The sequence below is a fragment of the Rana temporaria genome, chromosome 1 (genome assembly GCF_905171775.1).
Source record: "Rana temporaria chromosome 1, aRanTem1.1, whole genome shotgun sequence".
Taxonomy (NCBI): domain Eukaryota; kingdom Metazoa; phylum Chordata; class Amphibia; order Anura; family Ranidae; genus Rana; species Rana temporaria.
Window position 1 is genome coordinate 581188187 of NC_053489.1, and position 18982 is coordinate 581207168.

General features: G+C 41.8%; 1 protein-coding gene across 2 annotated transcripts in view; it reads left to right on the forward strand.

Annotated features, from left to right (window-relative positions):
* NFXL1 (nuclear transcription factor, X-box binding like 1) overlaps positions 1–18982 on the forward strand; it is a 127229-nt gene that overhangs the window by 73941 nt on the left and 34306 nt on the right. For both annotated transcript variants that reach the window (XM_040334972.1, XM_040334979.1), the window contains exons 16-19: positions 3736–3757; positions 5114–5248; positions 7499–7665; positions 9489–9558. In XM_040334972.1, the coding sequence (XP_040190906.1) occupies positions 3736–3757; positions 5114–5248; positions 7499–7665; positions 9489–9558 (394 nt within the window). The remainder of the gene's footprint in view (positions 1–3735; positions 3758–5113; positions 5249–7498; positions 7666–9488; positions 9559–18982) is intronic.

Consider the following 18982-nt stretch of genomic DNA (forward strand, 5'->3'; position numbering starts at 1 on the left):
GCTCCGCCCCACACACATCCCCAACCCACCCACTCACAGCACATAAACCTTGCCCACCCAGTAATGCATATGTGGGCATTAAAGCCTGGCTTTTTGTCGGCACTCATATGGGTTACTGGAGTGTGAAGAGGTTAAACTGCAGCACTGTCCAAGGACGCCACTGATCCTATCAGTGGATGGGAAGCGGTTAAAATTCTTGTAATATACATTGATCACCCAGAGCAAGTAAACGGTTGCAAAGTCCTGGCAATTGCCCACTTTCTCTCCAACTGAAGCCTAAAAAAAATTAACGCTAAATTGACTGATAAAATGTAAAAAATCCTCTGACAACTCCTAGAGCTCTAAATTTTACCCTGCCGGCTTCAACCACAGCCTTCTGGAACTTTAATCAGGGAAGAGGGCTTCTCACTTCCTGAGTCAACCCTCCCTCCCTGTTTATCTCCCACTCTTTTTTTTTTTTTTTCTTCTCCTTCCCTCCCCCTGTCCATTTTGCACAAAGCCACCTTCTACCTACCCGCTCATATAATGATGACCTCTATACAATCTCATTAGCAAGAGGCCATCTCTCAATTAGTTTAATCGGAGCGTTACTCATTGTTCTCTTTGCGCTACCTTATTGGTAATAATTGCTTTTCTGCATTGCCTTTTTGTCTTCCCTGGCGATTTGTGAATATCTACTGCAGATATCTTCTGCAGAATTTCGATTCCTTAGCTACTCGCCACCAGTTGACCCACCCCACCCCTAATTCCGCCCCTAAATACGCCCTCATAATTCATCTTGTGAAATGACACTGTTAAAAAAACAGTGAATACCGGGCATCTCTCTAACGTTCGAGTGGGGGAAAAAAGGGAGTGATACAGAATGAAGAAATAACATCATAGTAGCTTTAAGCCATGTCCTGTCTCAGAACATCAGGAGAAAATGGTGCACAATTGGTGGACAAATGGGAGAAACGAGTCAAATCACTAGGCAAATGTACCAACTGGAACTATTTTTCAGAGAGAGGCCGCCCAACATGAGAGGAGCATTGGTGATGGCAGAAAAGAATAGAGAAGAGGTAAGGAAGAGAGAGAGAGGCCTGGAGAGGAGAATCCTAAATGAGGCTTTCAGAAGGAGAGCTGACCATGTTCAAAGCCCCTACAGCTGCACGTGAAGTCCAGGGGCTCCTGACAGCCTCAAATAGCTTAGTAGTGCCATTAATCCTACTGGCAATTTGTTCATTGAGCATTATCAAAGACACCATTTGCCTATACAATGAAATACACACTGAGAATTGTTTCCAAGACCGAGCTATAGTAAGTTTTGCAGCTAAAAACATAAAAAAGATCAATCGCTGCTTAGAGCAGTGGAGGTGCTCAATCGACTTATTTAGCAGAGCAATACAAGGCTGTTGGGGAAACAAGATTCCTGAAACCTTCCAAATCAAAGCAAAAACCTTGTTCCAAAACCCCCACAGCTTCGGACATTCACACCATGTTTGATACATAGTGCCAAACAAATGAGAACCCTGAAAACATAGGGGTGAGGAAGACGGATAAAGCCTCGACAGGCGAGATGGCACCATGTACCACCGAGTCAATACTTTTGACATTGGCTCCAATAGGGAAATAATAAAAATGCCTTTTATAGGACAACTGAAAGGAAGAGTACCAATGTTCCAAAGCACTTTCTGAGGCCAGATCGTGTAGGGAAATTTGTCAGAGTTAAGCAGCCTATAAATGTTGGATATATCGCCCTTGTGCCCTGCTTCCTGGGTACACCATGTCTGATGGGGAGTGACTGTAGTATCCTTAGACACCGATGGGCCCAAGGAATGCAAGAAATGGGAGATGTGAAAGAACTGAAATTTCAGACTAAGGCATTTTCAATTCAGATCTGCGGTGAGATAATGAAAACAGACCTCGGGGAGTCAACAAGTGCCCAATTCTGTACATACACTTATTTAGTCACCAACGGAAAGCATCCGGTTCCAGGCCAGTGGAAAAGGCGGGATTGTTAAATAGATGGTTTAGAGATGTGGTCATCAACCCTGTCCTCAGGGCCCACTAACTGGCCAGGTTTGCAAGATAACTGAAATACATCATAGGTGATCTCATTTGCTGCTCAGTGATTGCAGTATTCTAGTCTGCATCTCCCCAAGGTAATGCATAAAACCTGGCCTGTTAGTGGGCCCTGAGGACAGGGTTGATGACCATTGGTTTAGAGAATGACGGGGAGACCAGCTTGTGATTGTTTCGCACTCTATCCCAAACGGCCAGATAATTTGATAAATTGGGTGCCAATATGGGCACCCTACACTTTGCGAGCTGCCATTTCACATAATCCGGAGGAACCCCGTTCACCGCCGTCTGCTCAATTGTTATCCAGTCTGGCTTTTCTGTACGCACATAGACTGCGGATAGCTGAGCTACTTGTGCAGCCTGATAGTACCAGACGAGATTGGGGAGAGCAAGACCGCCCTGTTTTATGTGAAAATAAGACCTGTTTGGAAAGATTTATGTTCATAGCAATGGACTTGTTTTGATTCACCTGGAGGCCCTTCCGAAAGATTGTAAGAGCTGGATTAAGTTGGGGAGAGAAATTGGGGACGAGGTGACAAAAGCAAATCGACAGCAAACAGTGTGCATTTGTTTTACGTAAAAATGTTAACGCTATATTGCATATAGCATTAAAAAAACAAAAAACAATGAATGACCCTTTCACTGATTTAGGACACAGAGACTTGCAGCGGAGCACAGCACTGGAGAGGGGAGATGCCAAAGTTGACTTTTTCTATTAATAAGCTGGTGATTGGTTGCTAGGCAGAGATTGCATTCCACTGTTTGAATGTAGTTAGGATCGTGTCTACCTGGCAGCCACATGCATGTTTGTTTCATCAAATGACTCCCAGAAGGAACAAGCTGCCTCTTGATCCACAATTGCTAGGTGGATATGGCAATTTATTGCTTGTGTATACAACCCAAGAATTAACCATTCCTATGTCCTGGGATTTACAAAATGGCTTAATAAAATGGGATATTCTAATCGTACAGGACTTCAACTCAAGCCTAGGAAATGGTAAATGAATTTATCCCACACTCATGGAAGTTGATAACAGATGGCCAGCCTCATTGGTTGGGCAAGCGTGTTCCAATCCTCTCACTTGAAGGGGCTGCCCTGTGTGCAATTTTCGCTTTTTTTTTTTTTACCTCAGCCAAGAGCAATTTTGCTCTGTCTTTTTGCCACGGTTCTCTGAGACAGTCTTGGCAGAATGGCGTTGCCCTTCAGGATGAATGGCAACCAAATGCATCTTGTGCATTTTAGAATCATAGGCAGAACTGTAGCAATTCTGCCTGCAATTCCAAATTGCCCATATGTGAATGGGACCTAAGCTATTATTCTGCACAGAAATGACTAAAATACATTTTTTGGGGGACTTGTGATGGTAATGAAATACGGAGATATAGAAAAATAGAGAAGCAATATTGTGCATCACTCATAGCAATTGGCTTTTTGTGCATTTCAGAGAAAAACTGAGGAATATCAGTTCTAGGTGTAAAATCACTTCACTTTGTTGTATTACTCTAAATATTTTAAACTAGGTGGTTCTCCTGATAAATCAAATCTGACTTGAGCATTTTCACTATATTGCTTATCACAATGGTTATTTGTTGAGTTTGCCATAGTAGTATACTCTTATTACAGATTTATTTTTTCCCTTCTTTCATAATTATGTTTCCCTTTTTCTCTCCCAGGGAATGTCTCGGCAAACATGAGGTAAGGTTATAAAGCTGTATGTTTGTCAGTGGGAACCATGCATGTCTAGTTTACTTGGGCCAGACGGCTACAGTATGTCAATTAGCTGTTAAAAGCTAAGTTCACCTTTTGGAACATGTTACAGACCCCCCCCCCGATCTCCTCTTCCAGTGACAGCTGATGGGGTATCTTCTCCCAGCACCAACTGTCACAATTTAAAAACCGTGGGGCCATGCTGGGCTCCGCCCAATGTCTGTATTATCCTTTCTCAGTTTCCTGTGAATGAATGCCTACAAGTACCATCAGCTACGGTGGCTAATGGCTTGCAGTTCTCAAGGAACTGTGAGGGCGCTGGTGAGCGCTCTTGTAGTTAGTTGACTCTTCTTGCTATTCTGTAATGGGTAATGGCCTGCCCATACAAGGTAAAGACAGACAGCTTGCGTAGTTTCTACGGGATGCAGGCATTGCTTCCCATATCTGTTGATCGCTGGTGCAGTGCCTTACAGAATGCAGTGAAAAAGCATTTTTTTTAACCTGCAAAACAATGTGCTTTTAATATTTATTTATTTATTTATTTTTTTGTAAAAGGTGGACTTCTCCTTTAAGAAAATCATGCTCTTTAACCAATAGAAGGCTTTGTTTGGCTTTCTTTACCTGAGAGGAACCAATGATTTCCATGCAGTGTCTGCTGGAAAGCAAATAATACACTGGGGATGCAAAGAATACACTGGTGTCTGCAGGATATGCTTGAGACCCGAGTTGCTAGTTACTATTTGGACACCCGTATGTTTATTTCAAGTTTTCAGGAGCACCTGATGGTCATTTGCATTATTGTGCTGATGTTTTACATCTGTTACAGTGTTATTAGAGCCATTTACATCAGTCACAATTCCCTGTGCGTACCATACATTTGCACATTAAAGCCAGTTTGGGAATATTCCCATCTATATATCAGTACATTTTGTACTCATGCATGTGACATAGTGAGAGGAGATCAGAGTGGTGCAGGTCTACACAAACCAAGAGGGAGCACATAAATGACACTGGGCCGGGACTCAAACCCAGGACTCTGATCTACCAGGCTAATCACTTAGCCCCATCTAGGATGATCATCCTATAGTCACCATATGTGTTTCAATTCTGACTCTACAGTCTTTGTGCAATCTCCTTAAAATGTACCAAAGCTTTGTAAATCCTTTAAATGTATATCCAGTGAAGCAGGCTGTTGCAGTAGGATTTTGGTAGATGTAAAGGAAGATTACACATTCTGATTTTAAATTGTGTGGTAAGCTTTAGAGAGTCATGATAACATCTGCATACAATATTTAGTGTTGGACATGTAACCTCTTTAGTCTAACACTGTGTTTTCTTTTTTAGATAAGCCCATTGCCATGTCATTCTGCTGGTCCATTTTCTTGTAAGAGGCCCTGTGGGCGTTTCCTTGCTTGTGGCAACCACACTTGCTTAAAAGAATGTCATAAAGTCACTGAGGATAATAGTGACAAAGAGAAGGTAATGATTCGAGATATTCTGTATTTTCTGATATTTGAGGCTTATAGAAATTGCCTCCATTTCACTTAAGTTTATTTAAAGAGACTGTCAAAGGCAAAACCTAAAGCTGTTGCAGGTATAAAGTGCAGGCACCTAAAGGTGACTACACATAATTGTAGCAGCCTCAGAAACAATCCTGTTGTCAAATGTTGTGCTGTTCTTACAGGCAAAGCATCAACATTTTCTTGTAGTACTAAAGCTTGCCTGCCCTTTGTAATTCCTGTTGGTTAGCGACCCTGTCCATCATAGTTATCGTCCAATAGGAACTGAAATTTGACTTTTGTTTCTACAATACTAATGCATTATCTTGACCTATTTGCTACAGTATATAGTCGGGGTAAATAGTTGTGACCAGTCATGGCAGTTGAAATGGGGTGTGGGCTTACAATTGCATAGTGAGCTATTACCTTTTTAGTACCTAATCCACTCTGTTCTGGACATAATGATCAATAGCTGTTCCATGCAACAGGTAGTCAGTCCCTGACCACCCCTTATATCATGCCTGCAATTTTCTGTAGCATAACAAACACAAAATATTATATGCAGTCCTTTGGTGATATCAGGTGCCCCACTTACTCATTTAGACTACTTAAAGGGGTTGTAAAGGTACACTTTTTTTTTCCTAAATAGCTTCCTTTACCTTAGTGCAGTCCTCCTTCACTTGCCTCATCCTTCGATTTTGCTTTTAACCACTTAAGCCCCGGACCTTTAGGCAGCTAAATGCCCAGGCCAGGTTTTGCGAGTCGGCACTGCTTCGATTTAACAGACAATTGCACGGTCGTGTGACATGGCTCCCAAACAAAATTGGCGTCCCTTTTTCCCCACAAATAGAGCTTTCTTTTGGTGGTATTTGATCACCTCTGCGGTTTTTATTTTTTGCGCTATTAAAAAAAAAAAAAATAGACAATTTTGAAAAAAAATCTATATTTTTTACTTTTTGCTATAATAAATATCCCCCAAAAACATATATAAAAAATGTTTTTCCTCAGTTTAGGGCGATACGTATTCTTCTACCTATTTTTGGTAAAAAAAACGCAATAAGCGTTTATCGATTGGTTTGCGCAAAATTTGTGGCGTTTACAAAATAGGGGATAGTTTTATTGCATTTTTATTCATTATTTTTTTTTTACTACTAATGGCGGCGATCAGCGATTTTTTTTCCGTGACTGCGACATTATGGCGGACACTTCGGACAATTTTGACAAATTTTTGGGACCATTGTGATTTTCACAGCAAAAAATGCATTTAAATTGCATTGTTTATTGTGAAAATGACAGTTGCAGTTTGGGAGTTAACCACAGGTGACGCTGTAGGAGTTAGTGTTCACCTAGTGTGTGTTTACAACTGTAGGGGGGTGTGACTGTAGGACTGACGTCATCGATCGAGTCTCCCTATAAAAGGGATGACTCGATCGATGCAGCCGCCACAGTGAAGCACGGGGAAGCCGTGTTTACACACGGCTCTCCCCGTTCTTCAGCTCCGGGGAGCGATCGCGACGGAGCGGCTATAAACAAATAGCCGCGCCGTCATCCCGGATCGCTCCCCGAGGGAATCCGACCGCCGCATGTAGGGGGGGGGGGGTCCCGTACGGACCCCCGACCCGCGGAAAGGCGGGGACGTACCTGTACGCCCATCTGCCTGTACGTGCCATTCTGTGGACGTACATATACATGCGGTGGTCGGGAAGTGGTTAAATGTCCTTATTTCTTCTGAGAAATCCTCACTTCCTGTTCTTCTGTCTGTAACTCCACACAGTAATGCGAGGCTTTCACCCTGGTGTGGAGTGTCGTGCTCACCCCCTCCCTTGGATTACAGGAGAATCAGGACACTCTCTACGTTGCAGATAGATAAAGGAGCTGCATGTTAGTGGCCATCCTGACTCTTCTGTAGTCCAAGGGAGGGGGGCGAGCACGACACTCCACACCAGGGAGAAAGCCTAGCATTACTGTGTGGAGTTACAGACAGAAGAACAGGAAGTGAGGATTTCTCAGAAGAAATAAGGACATTTAGAAGCAAAATGGAAGGATGAGGTAAGTGAAGGAGGATTGCACTAAGGTAAAGGAAGCTATTTAGGGAAAAAAAATTGTATCTTTTCAACCCCTTTAAGTTAAATAAGAGGCCAAATACAATTCTTATGGATGTTCAGATTCTTGCATTTCGTCAGTCAGGACCTTTTCTCTTTAATACTCATATATTTAATTTGTCTTCTAGTCTGGTCCAGAATGTTTTGTGTGTGAAGTGGAATGCTCAAAACCTCGACCCCCAGGCTGCCCTCATCGTTGCAATCTCCGATGTCACCTCAAAGATTGCCCTCCATGTGTTCAGATGATCAGGACCAAATGCCACTGCAAGATTAGCAATCTTTTCATTGAGTGCATGTACGTAGAAACTCATCTTTCACAGTAATGCATTGGGGGCATGTACTTTATGGTAGAAACTCACTATCACATTTTATTAGGTTATTCCGAAACAAAAAAGTCTTCAAGTTTAGAGACATTTTAAGACCAGCTTTTTTAATAAGACAATGTTTTAGAGCAGTAGTGATGTACATGATTTAGAAGCTCATAGAAGCCTTTGAGTTGCACTTTGCACATTGTCTTACTAAATTGGCTGTTTGTAATGTGTGGAAATACATTTCTATGAATTTGAATATACATTTTATGTGGTGAGTGTGAATCCTATATTGTACGTGTCTGTGTTTCTGTCTCTGTTTACTAAGGCTTTCTCTCATCTTACATGGACTAAAGCTAAATGTATTATACAGTACAGAGCAATACTGTGTAGTGATTTAAGTTGTTTTGTATTTAAAAGTGTGGTCTGCTTTGTTAAAAAAAAAAAAAAAAGCATGTCCACACTGTCTTATTACTTTTTCTCACTAATTTGAAACTGAAAGCCTGCTTATTCTGTAAAGGAAAGTGAAATTGTCACCCTCCGCCTCCCTGACAAAAACTGTCAGGTTAAATTCCTTCCTTCCTAAAACTAAAAAGAGAATGTTTGGCTTTAGATGCATTTTAAAGTGATTGTAAAGATATTTTAAAAAAACATTACAGGTTTTTATTTGCCTGCTCTGTGCAATGGTCCCCTGTTGGTGTTCCTGTCTCCTCCAGTTCTGCGAAGTCCCCCATAGGCACCCAAGTAGCACTTTATGCATCTATTGACACACAGTGCGGCTTAGCCCCACCTCCCCCTCCCTCCCTCAATGAATTCTGACTGACCGCAGCAGGAGCCTATTAATCCCGCTGCTGCCTGTCGGTCCCTGAGGGAAAGAGGAGAGAAGACTGCTTCCGGGCACAGCACTGGATCAAGTAAGGGAAGTATAAAGGGGGGGGGTGAGGGGAGCAATTCTACTAACCTAACATTTTTACACTATTGCAGAGAATGCATTACAGTGTTTGTTAACCCCAAACCCTTCATAATCCTGATATGTGCCTGCTGTACCATGCATAGAGTATCCTGATCTCTTTTTGTATTGCTTATTTTATGTGAAATCCCTGGTGTTCCTGCTAGTCCCCTTGCTTTCCTATTAAAAAATTACCATTAAGCAGGAGAGCATAGCGTGGTCAGTTGTCTAGCTGTGCTGGGAACTCGGAGTACTCTCCTCCAAAGATCAGACTTGTCCTGACACCCCCTGCTGCACAGCCATTCACTGAGAAGATCAGTGTGCTGCTGTTGCTGCTTCTCTTCCCCCAGCTTTTATGCAGCTGAGAACAGAGGGAATGCGATCACTTATAAAAAAAAAGGGGAAAAAATTTATTTACAATGTTGTTTTTTATATATATATATATATATATATATATATATATATATATATATATATATATAAATATATACACAAAATGTTTTGTCTTTCATTTTTATTTTAAACTGAATGGGTTGTTTTACAAGGTGATCATTTACACTTTAAGGTAAAAAAAAAAGTTTTAGGCTTTAGAAATACTTTAGGATTCAATGTAGCCAGTTATTTCCCTCCAAATGTTATTGTATAGCATTTAAGAGTATGGGTTCATATCACCCTTTGGTACCCAATCATTTGCTAGATCCCAGGAACTGAGGCTCAGGAAGATTCTACCAGCGCAAAGATCACTCATGTGAGGGTGATTTTGTTCAGGGGAATTTTCAGAGCTGCCTTAAATGCTGAATATCATTTTGATTGGCAGGTCCTCATTCAAACAATCATTTAAGTTGTTTATTTTGTTTTTAGAAAACTTACTTTGGCTGATAAAAAGGAAAAGAATATCCTGACTTCGTGCAAAAATCAATGTCCAAAAGAGGTAAGAATAAGAATGGAGTCCTGAAGACTTGCCATGTTTAACTTTCCGAGTAATTGTGAAGGAGCCTGTAAACCGAGACACGTTTATCCCAGAAGCAAAGAGGTCATATAACCTTTGAGTAGTAAGATTGTTTTTGTTAGCCAATCCTCCCTGATCTTTTTCCATTTGTCTGTTGGTTACTTTGCATTTTTAATTTTTTAAAGTGTACCCGTCTGCTACTTACAATTGAAGCAGCCATATTGTGGGCTAAAATAGCTTGTGGGTCAGGATTGTAATTCTTGCCATAAATGTTCATGGTCTCTGGATAATTACATTTGTCCGTTTATCTATTTTGGGATACAATATTTTTTTAAGAACCAAGGAAAACCATCAAATGTGGTCCTCTTCTAGCTGTGGTAGTTAACTTACTTGATATAGGAAGCCTCAACTGTGGCTCCTGACAATATCAAAAGACTGCTCATATTTATTGAATTTAATACTACAGAAAGCTACCAGACTTCAGACGTGCAGTAAGGGGCTGTTCAAAGACTAATCATGTGCTGCAAGAGATGGTCATACATGTCAAACATGGTTTAGGAGCTCAAAACCATTCATATGGTATTGCTCGAATGCCCCCAAACCTGTCAGTTGGATCAGCATGTGACAAACCTAGGTTTACACAGGAGCGTTGTGGGAACCCACATGCGATTCCTATTTAAAGGGGTGGTTCCCCCTAAAACAAATTTCTAACAATACATTCGTAAGACCCGTTACACTGCGGGTAGGCTGGCTTTTGTTTTGTTTTTTTAGTACATACCGCTATATCGCCGTTTCGTCCCTTGGCGGTGGGCGTTCCTAGTTGATTGACATTCCTCCGACGGGCACATCCGTGACGTCACGACTTTCCGAAAGAAGCCGAACGTCGCTGCGCAGGCGCCGTATAGAGCCGACTATACGGCGCCTGCGCAATGGCGTTCGGCTTCTGTCGGAAAGTCGTGACGCGCAGTATGCGCCCGTCGGAGGAATGTCAATCAACTAGGAACGCCCACCGCCAAGGGACGAAACGGCGATATAGCGGTATGTACTAAAAAAACAAAACAAAATCCAGCCTACCCGCAGTGTAACGGGTCTTACGAATGTATTGTTAAAAATTTGTTTTAGGGGAAACCACCGCTTTAAATCACATACAATTCTTTGCAGTATGATTTGAGCCCATGCATTTTGCATGGGCTTAAATCGCACAGCAATGGTATCAGTCTCGGGTATCGGAGCATTTGCACTAGGTATCGGTACAGATATTGGTATGGGTACAACCCTAGTAGACTTTAACAAAATGGTCTGCACACAAACGTCAACTCACCGTTGCATAAATATGAATAAGATTGGTAAAAGATGGCTTCAGCTTCTGTTCTTCACATGTAGAGTATGCCTCGGGTGCCTTTCTCCATTTTTCGGGCTTAATCATAGAGGAGGTAACAGGGAGTTGGTGTCTGTGTGCAGATGGTCACCATTTTGTTGAAATGCTGTAGGAGCTGTTGCAGACTGAAGACCTCCTTCAGGAGATGCATTACATCAGACGGCTAGCGATGACTGGTATTGCAGCCCCTTTACAAATCTTTTCCTATTCTCCCAACTGCCCTCCTAAAATAATTTCTCAAAGCATGATCCACACTAAAAGATCAGAGGAGAAAAAGAAAAAGAAAAAAAGCAAAACTGCAAATAAAAAGTAGGATATCCTAAAATAAATTAATCAAACCATGTAACTACTAGAAGCCACTTTAAAGAATAATGCTCCTTCATTGGCTTGAGTAAGCAACACAATTATAAACCGTTGTCTGCATGGGTCCCGAGGGCCACACTATAAATAGTAAGAGTGTTGCATGCCCAGGTTGGACATTAGAACTAGAATGCAGGCTGTTGGCGGGACTTGATCTCAACTAGAGTGAACATGTCGAAAAAGCAGGCTCTTACCTTCGTTTTAAGCCACATACCTGAATGTGTCTTTAAACTTCTGCATGCGGCACTGGAACATACAGAGCATTTTACCCAGATAAACTGAACAATGTAGCTGCTTCTTACAGGAATGATTAGGTTATGCTGTGATTGAGTACAAACAGGTCCAGTACATTAAAAATTCTATTGTTATAATCTATATCTTTCCAAATATTTAGCCTTTTTTCTCTATAATTTAGGGAGCCTACAGTTTCAGACTCTTGTTACTTGGTTAGGTTCTTGACAATTTGTCTCAAGTTTTTATTAAATGTCAGTTATAAAATTAGAAGAAAAGACTACATTCCTTATGACAACTAGTCTAATGTATTTTTTTTTTTTTAAACATACTGAATACTAAAACATGTCTACAAGTATCTAATTGGATGTTGTTAACACCCCATTACATTAGTATAATGAGTCAAGGCTACTCTCAGAGCAGCTGTCAGTAGTAGCTGCATGTTCCTTCTGTAACAAATGCAATATGATCCAAAGGGCTGCATACTTGAAAACTGCATCCACTTTATTGATAGTCATTAGTCATGAATAAGCCCTAGTAGCTCAAATGCATTGTTATTCCTTGTTCCCACTGTGTCTGTTTTGTATATTGTGTTTTCTTTAATCTCAATAAAGTGGGTGTAATTTTCAAGTGTGCAGCCCCTTTAACCATTTAAGACCCGGACCTTTAGGCAGCTAAGGACCTGGTCAGTTTGTGCGACGTGGCTCCCAAACAAAATTGGCGTCCTTTTTTCCCCACAAATGGAGCTTTCTTTTGGTGGTATTTGATCACCTCTGCGGTTTTTATTTTTTTGCGCTATAAACAAAAATAGAGCAACAATTTTGAAAAAAAATCAATATTTTTTACTTTTTGCTATAATAAATATCCCCCAAAAATATATAAAAACATTTTTTTTTCCTCAGTTTAGGCCAATACGTATTCTTCTATCTATTTTTAAAAAAAAAAATCGCAATAAGCGTTTATAGATTGGTTTGTGCAAAATGTATATATTTTTTTTTACCACTAATGGCGGCGATCAGCGTTTTTTTCATGACTGCGACATTATGGGGGACATTACGGACAATTTTGACACATTTTTGGGACCATTGTCATTTTCACAGCAAAAAATGCATTAAAAATGCATTGTTTACTGTGAAAATGACAATTGCAGTTTGGGAGTTAACCACAAGGGGGGGCTGAAGGGGTTATGTCCTCATTTGTGTTTCTAACTGTGGGGGGGGGGGTGTGGCTGTAGGTGTGACGTCATTGATTGTGTTTCCCTATAAAAGGGATCACAAGATCAATGACGGCGCCACAGTGAAGAACAGGGAAGCTGTGTTTACACACAGCTCTCCCCGTTCTTCAGCTCCGGGGACCGATCGCGGGACTCCAGCGGCGATCAGATCCGCGGGTCCCGTGGTCGCGGCGCGCGCCCACTGCTGGGCACTTAAAGAGGACGTACCTGTACGTGCTTGTGCCCAGCCATGCCATTCTGCCGACGTATATGTGCAGGAGGCGTTCCTTAAGTGGTTAATCTTATTGCATTTGTTTTTTTACATGGCTGGATGAGCAGTGCTTGCACCTGAATACACTGGAGGTGAAAGGGAATGTGTGGTGGACCTACTTGGAGCAGCAGCATGAGCATCGAGTGTGCATGTTCCTTCTTCTGCAATCTAAAAGCCTGTAGACACAATAACAAATATGGGATAGTATTTATAAAGGGTCCCATACATTTAAAGTATAACTAAAGGCAAAATATCTGGATTCGAATATCTGTCAGTTTTTATTACAGTCTATGTCCTCGTTAAGGCGATTACTCATCTCTATTTGTTCTGTTTACCATTATCATTGAACGTAAAGGGAAATCACATATTTTGAGTAAAGTAATAGAGGGGAAATCTTCCAATGGGGACACGAATTCCGGTGACCTGGGGTTCTCTAAGAAATTCTCTTAATTTGCTGGGATGTCCTTTAACTTCCTGTTTGGCTATGGTAAAGGAAGTGAAGGTAAATCTCCCCAATGGAACAAAGATGGCAAAAATAAACCTTACAGGGGTGTTAACCCTTCTTTACTCTATCTAAGATTAAGAAAAAAGTTTTGCCTAAAGTTCTACTTTGTAAATGTAAATGATTGTTTGTTGAAATATTGAGAGAACCTGAGCAGGTTTGTATGGATATTTTTTTTTTTCATGTTTCTGCAATAGTTTAGTTTAGTTAATGCAAAAACAATAAGGATATGGACAGCCGCACTCCAGTAACTTGAAAAAAGACGTGCCCTTTATTGGGTACAGGAAAAAATGCACTACAGGTATCAGCACACAGTGGGATAAACAGCTGACGCGTTTCGCATTGAGTGTCAATGCTTAATCATAGCTATAGATGAAATAAAAAATAACAGGTATACATATACACACAGAAATCTATGCTTAATTGGACCCACCCAGCATGTGATTGACTACAGCAATTAGCCAGTATCCAACACACATGCGGGGGGTGGGGAGAAAAGGCATAGGTGAAAAAAAGCACACATGAAACAAACTGGCTTGCAAAGTGAAACAAATCTGTAAATACAAGTGTGGACAATAATAAATGTGACCAAAAAGGCAACACATAATTATGTAAAAATATAAATAGTAATCAAAAACATATTAAAAGCTGAGGTATGACAGGGATGTGGTGTAAATATAAATGTGAATAAAGAAAGTGAGTTGATGATTAATGAAAATGTATTATAAGCATGTGCTAATAATACATTTTCATTAATCATCAACTCACTTTCTTTATGTTTTTGATTACTATTTATATTTTTACATAATTATGTGTTGCCTTTTTAGTCACATTTATTATTGTCCACACTTGTATTTACAGATTTGTTTCACTTTGCAAGCCAGTTTGTTTCATGTGTGCTTTTTTTCACCTATGCCTTTTCTCCCCACCCCCCCGCATGTGTGTTGGATACTGGCTAATTGCTGTAGTCAATCACATACTGGGTGGGTCCAATTAAGCATAGATTTCTGTGTGTATATGTATACCTGTTATTTTTTATTTCATCTATAGCTATGATTAAGCATTGACACTCAATGCGAAACGCGTCAGCTGTTTATCCCACTGTGTGCTGATACATGTAGTGCATTTTTTCCTGTACCCAATAAAGGGCACGTCTTTTTTCAAGTTACTGGAGTGCGGCTGTCCATATCCTTATTGTTTTTGCACATCCTGTGCATTGCCAGCACCCATCTGCTTCTGAGTGGACATCAATTACCCTAGTGAGCTCACCTGGAGCGGCAGCTCTCTTACCTGTTTAGTTTAGTTAAGCCTTACTGCTTTGCTTTTTAGTTTTTTTCAGGGAGCCAATAATAATAAAAAAATAAATGTGCTATGGGATTAGCATAAGGCAGAACTCGCGCTAATACATTGCAAAGCATTCAGGACACTGTCAGCCAATTATACAGCCATTATCTCTGCTTCTTTTTTAGCTGACATATTGAAATCTGTATATTCAGATAACATTTTAAAGTTTGGTGAAGGACAATATGAGCTGTCAGAGACAGTCTTTCAGACAATTGCAGAAAATAATTTTAATCTTTTTAGCTATGACAGCACAGATTCTAAACTTGAGTCTAAATAGTACCTGATTTAATCATTTTTAGATAAAACACTTTCCTTGATGGTTTGTTAAATGACACAGGATCAGAGGTAATGCTGTACTAACTATAAAAGGAGGAACAAAAACTGTCTCTGGACAGCCGCACTCTAAACAAATTGTAGCCTTTTATTAAAAGGACAGCACTACAAGTCACAGCAAAATAAAACCTGACTGTTGACGCGTTTCGCACTGAAACCAGTGCTTAGTCATAGCTAAAAAAAAATAAAAAATGTGTTCAGAGTGCGGCTGTCCAGAGACAATTCTTGTTCCTGCTTTGCTAAGTGCATTGCCTGCACCTGAGTTGTCTGCAACGGAGGATATTCATCTGGGTTCCCACCTGGAGCGGCTACTCCCTTTTCCCTAACTATAAAAGGAACTGGACACTGGCAACCCCCCCCCCCCAACTTTTAGCCAGTCAAGTATAATTATCAAATTCCCATCATGCTTCAGTTTTTTGCTGGTGTCCTGGAGGATGGAGGTCTGTTCTCTTTTCAGAAAAGTAAAAAATTTTTACTAGACATTTTTCTTTTACCCTATTCTTTCAATTGCTACACTGCTGAGCTTTGCTCTTTGGCAGCTTTCCAGTTAGGCTAATCTTCAGTGCTGCCTTCGAGGCCATACCAAGACTCTGCTGAGCCAAAGATGTGGGCCTGCCTGCAATGTGACCTCTATAGTGCTTTACCAGGCATTTATATACTGGCCCAGATTCAGGTAGAGCCGCGCAATATTTGCGTGGGCAAAGGGCAACGATTTTTGCTCTGCGCCCACGCAAATATTTCGATTTGCCCGCGATTTACGGAGCAGTAGCTCCGTAAATTGTGCGGGCGCTATGCTAATTTGCCCTGTGTAAGGGCGCCTAATGTAAATGATCCCGCCGGGGGCAGGAATCATTTAAATTAGGCGCGCTCCCGCACCGAGCGAACAGCGCATGCTCCGTCTGGAAACTTTCCCGACGTGCATTGCGGCAAATGACGTCGCAAGGACGTCATTTGCTTCTAAGTGAACGTGAATGGCGTCCAGCGCCATTCACAAATCACTTACGTAAACGACGTGAAATTAAAATTTCACGAGCGAGAAGGGTGGCTATACTTTAGCATTGGCTGCGCCTACTATGAGTAGGAGCAGCCTTATGCTAAAGTCGCCGTACGGAAACTCCGTACCTTGCGTGCGCAGGGCCCGCGCAACTTTTGTGAATCGGTGTTAGTATGCAATTTGCATACTATACACAGATCACAATGGCCGCGCCCCCTAGCGGCCAACGCAAGAATGCAGCCAAAGATATGAAGGCATAAGGAGGCTTATGCCTGTCATATCTTAGGCTGCAGTCGGTGTAACGAGGTTCCTGAATCAGGAGCACTCGTTACACCGGAGAAAGTAAGCACTTGCGCCCCGCAACCTATGGTTGCGCGGGCGCAAGTGCTTCTTGAATCTGGGCCACTGTGTTTAGCTGCAGAGATCTTTACAGACCCTAATCCGTGACACAGCCTCTGGTGTGAAGACTCTCTTTAGCCACTGGGCTCTGAATGTGGTGCTCTCCAGTCCCTTGTGTACTGTATGTTAGATGCTGAGCTCTCCAGGCCCAGGACCATGGTAAGCTACTCTTGCCCTATATACATTAACATTGTAGGAACTACCATTATTTTCCCTGTTCCAAGCTTAGCACACCCTTTCCACAGAAATCAATGGTTTCTGCAGTTAAACTAGTGCTGCATCACTAGCAGTAGTGTGCTTTACACACTCTGTTCCCACCTTCTCAGCATGAGGTAGCATTTTCTGCCTCTATTTCCAAAGGACATATGGTTTTGCCTCAGTGTGTCTTTGCTGCCGTCTAGGCAACCTTTGGAGTGATGGAGATTTACTTGGACAACATTAAAGAGCTCAAAGATCACTGAGGTACAGCGCCCCCTTTTTAAAAAAAAATAATGAATTAGCAAGCCCCCAATAAAAAGTCAAGACGGCATTAAAAACCAAGATAAAGCTACTAAAACTAATATCGCTGTAAAAATATAAACTTGCGTTTAAATTAGCTTCAGTAAGAAACGCGGCATTCACTTTCATTCACAATTTTTTTAATGTCTGGGGAGCAGTTGGTTACCCCCACAAGTCTGATACTGGCGTTCATCGTGAAAGCAGAACATCTGGTACCGCAGGCTGATTTTTTTTTTATAATTTTTTTTACTAATTTTAGGCCTGGCTCAGTAGTATGTAGGGCGGTGTCCTGGGCTCAGTAGTATGTAGGGCAGTGTCCTGGGCTCAGTAGTATGTAGGGCAGTGTCCTGGGCTCAGTAGTATGTAGGGCAGTGTCCTGGGCTCAGTAGTATGTAGGGCAGTGTCCTGGGCTCAGTAGTATGTAGGGCAGTGTCCTGGGCTCAGTAGTATGTAGGGCAGTGTCCTGGGCTCAGTAGTATGTAGGGCAGTGTCCTGGGCTCAGGACAGAGGGTCAGTGGGCTGTAGGGCGGCTGACAGAGGTCGGTAGCATGTGGGGCGGAATCAGGAGGGCAAGGTGTCGGGGGAAGGTACTGGGGGGGGGGGGGGGTCAGGAGAGTATGGTCCTGGAATATATGGAGGGCACAGTGCAGGGGGTTCAGGAGGGCTTGGGTCTCAAGAGGGCATGGCACTGGGGAGACAGGAGGGTATGGTATTAGGTGGATTGGGAGGGCTGGGGTGTCGGGAGGGTATGGTATTGATGGGGTCAGAAGGGCTGGGTTGTCAGGAGGGTATGGTATTGGGGTGTCGGTAGGTCTGGAGTTTAAAGAAGTTTTATATGCAGAGTGGTGCAGGGAAGGTGCAGTGGCCCTCTATCCCTACCGCCTCTCTCACCTTATCTTGGATCGGAGAAGAGTCCAAACCCGCCCCAAATTTTCCAGAGGCTTTTCCAGACCCGCAGCTGCACATATGCAAGGGACAGGGACTTGCTCTGCAGCTTAGAATTGGGTGAGTGTATGAGTCGATGGACTCGGCAACAGCGAGACGTCTTTGCGGCCTACTTGTCAGTGATCGTCGGGTTGCTGACACCCGCTCTACAGTGACAGGCACTGTACCAAACTATATCAGACAAACTTAAAATGTGGCAATCTTTTCCACAGATTCTGATAGGGGGAAAATAACCTAATCAACATTAACCAGCTCTGTATACAGGGGGTCTATCTGTAACTAACTTTTAGCACTTCTTTTGGGTGGCCAAGTTGACTTATGGTAGTGACTGGTGAGTCAGTAGTAGGAATGTAATGTGGCTCCCCTGTCAGCTCTCTACAACAGAAAGGCTAATCATTATGTAGTTCAAGATAAGAACTAGGAACATCTGAAGTGTGCAGAGGATACAGGTTGTTTTTTTTTTTAACCCTTGTCAAGCATATAAACAAAATGATATATTTAACAAGTTAAAAGGAAGCAAAGAAAAGAAGTTCATTGTTGGGGTTTACAAACCCTTTACTACTTTTTTCGTAACACGTGGCATTGTGCTTCACTATCCATTGCTGTTGCTTACCCATCTCGACTTTTTCTTGTCCCGTACATCTTATTTTTAAGATGCTACTATGCAATATTCTTGTCCAGATCTACCTGGTGTTACCTAGTGACTCTGTCTGCTCCAGTGCAGCAACCTAATTTACTGTTACTGGTTGTTTCAACTCCTGTGAAATCATTAACACTGATGTTCCACATGCCTTGACCTTGGATTATGGTCAGATTTTCCAAAAAAGGACAGAGGTTTTTGTATTTAGGTTTTGCCAGAAATACCCTACTGCATAAGGTCTTTTGCAAATGTGCATATGCAACATGCTTTCTGCTTGAGTTCTTTCAAAGATATTTTT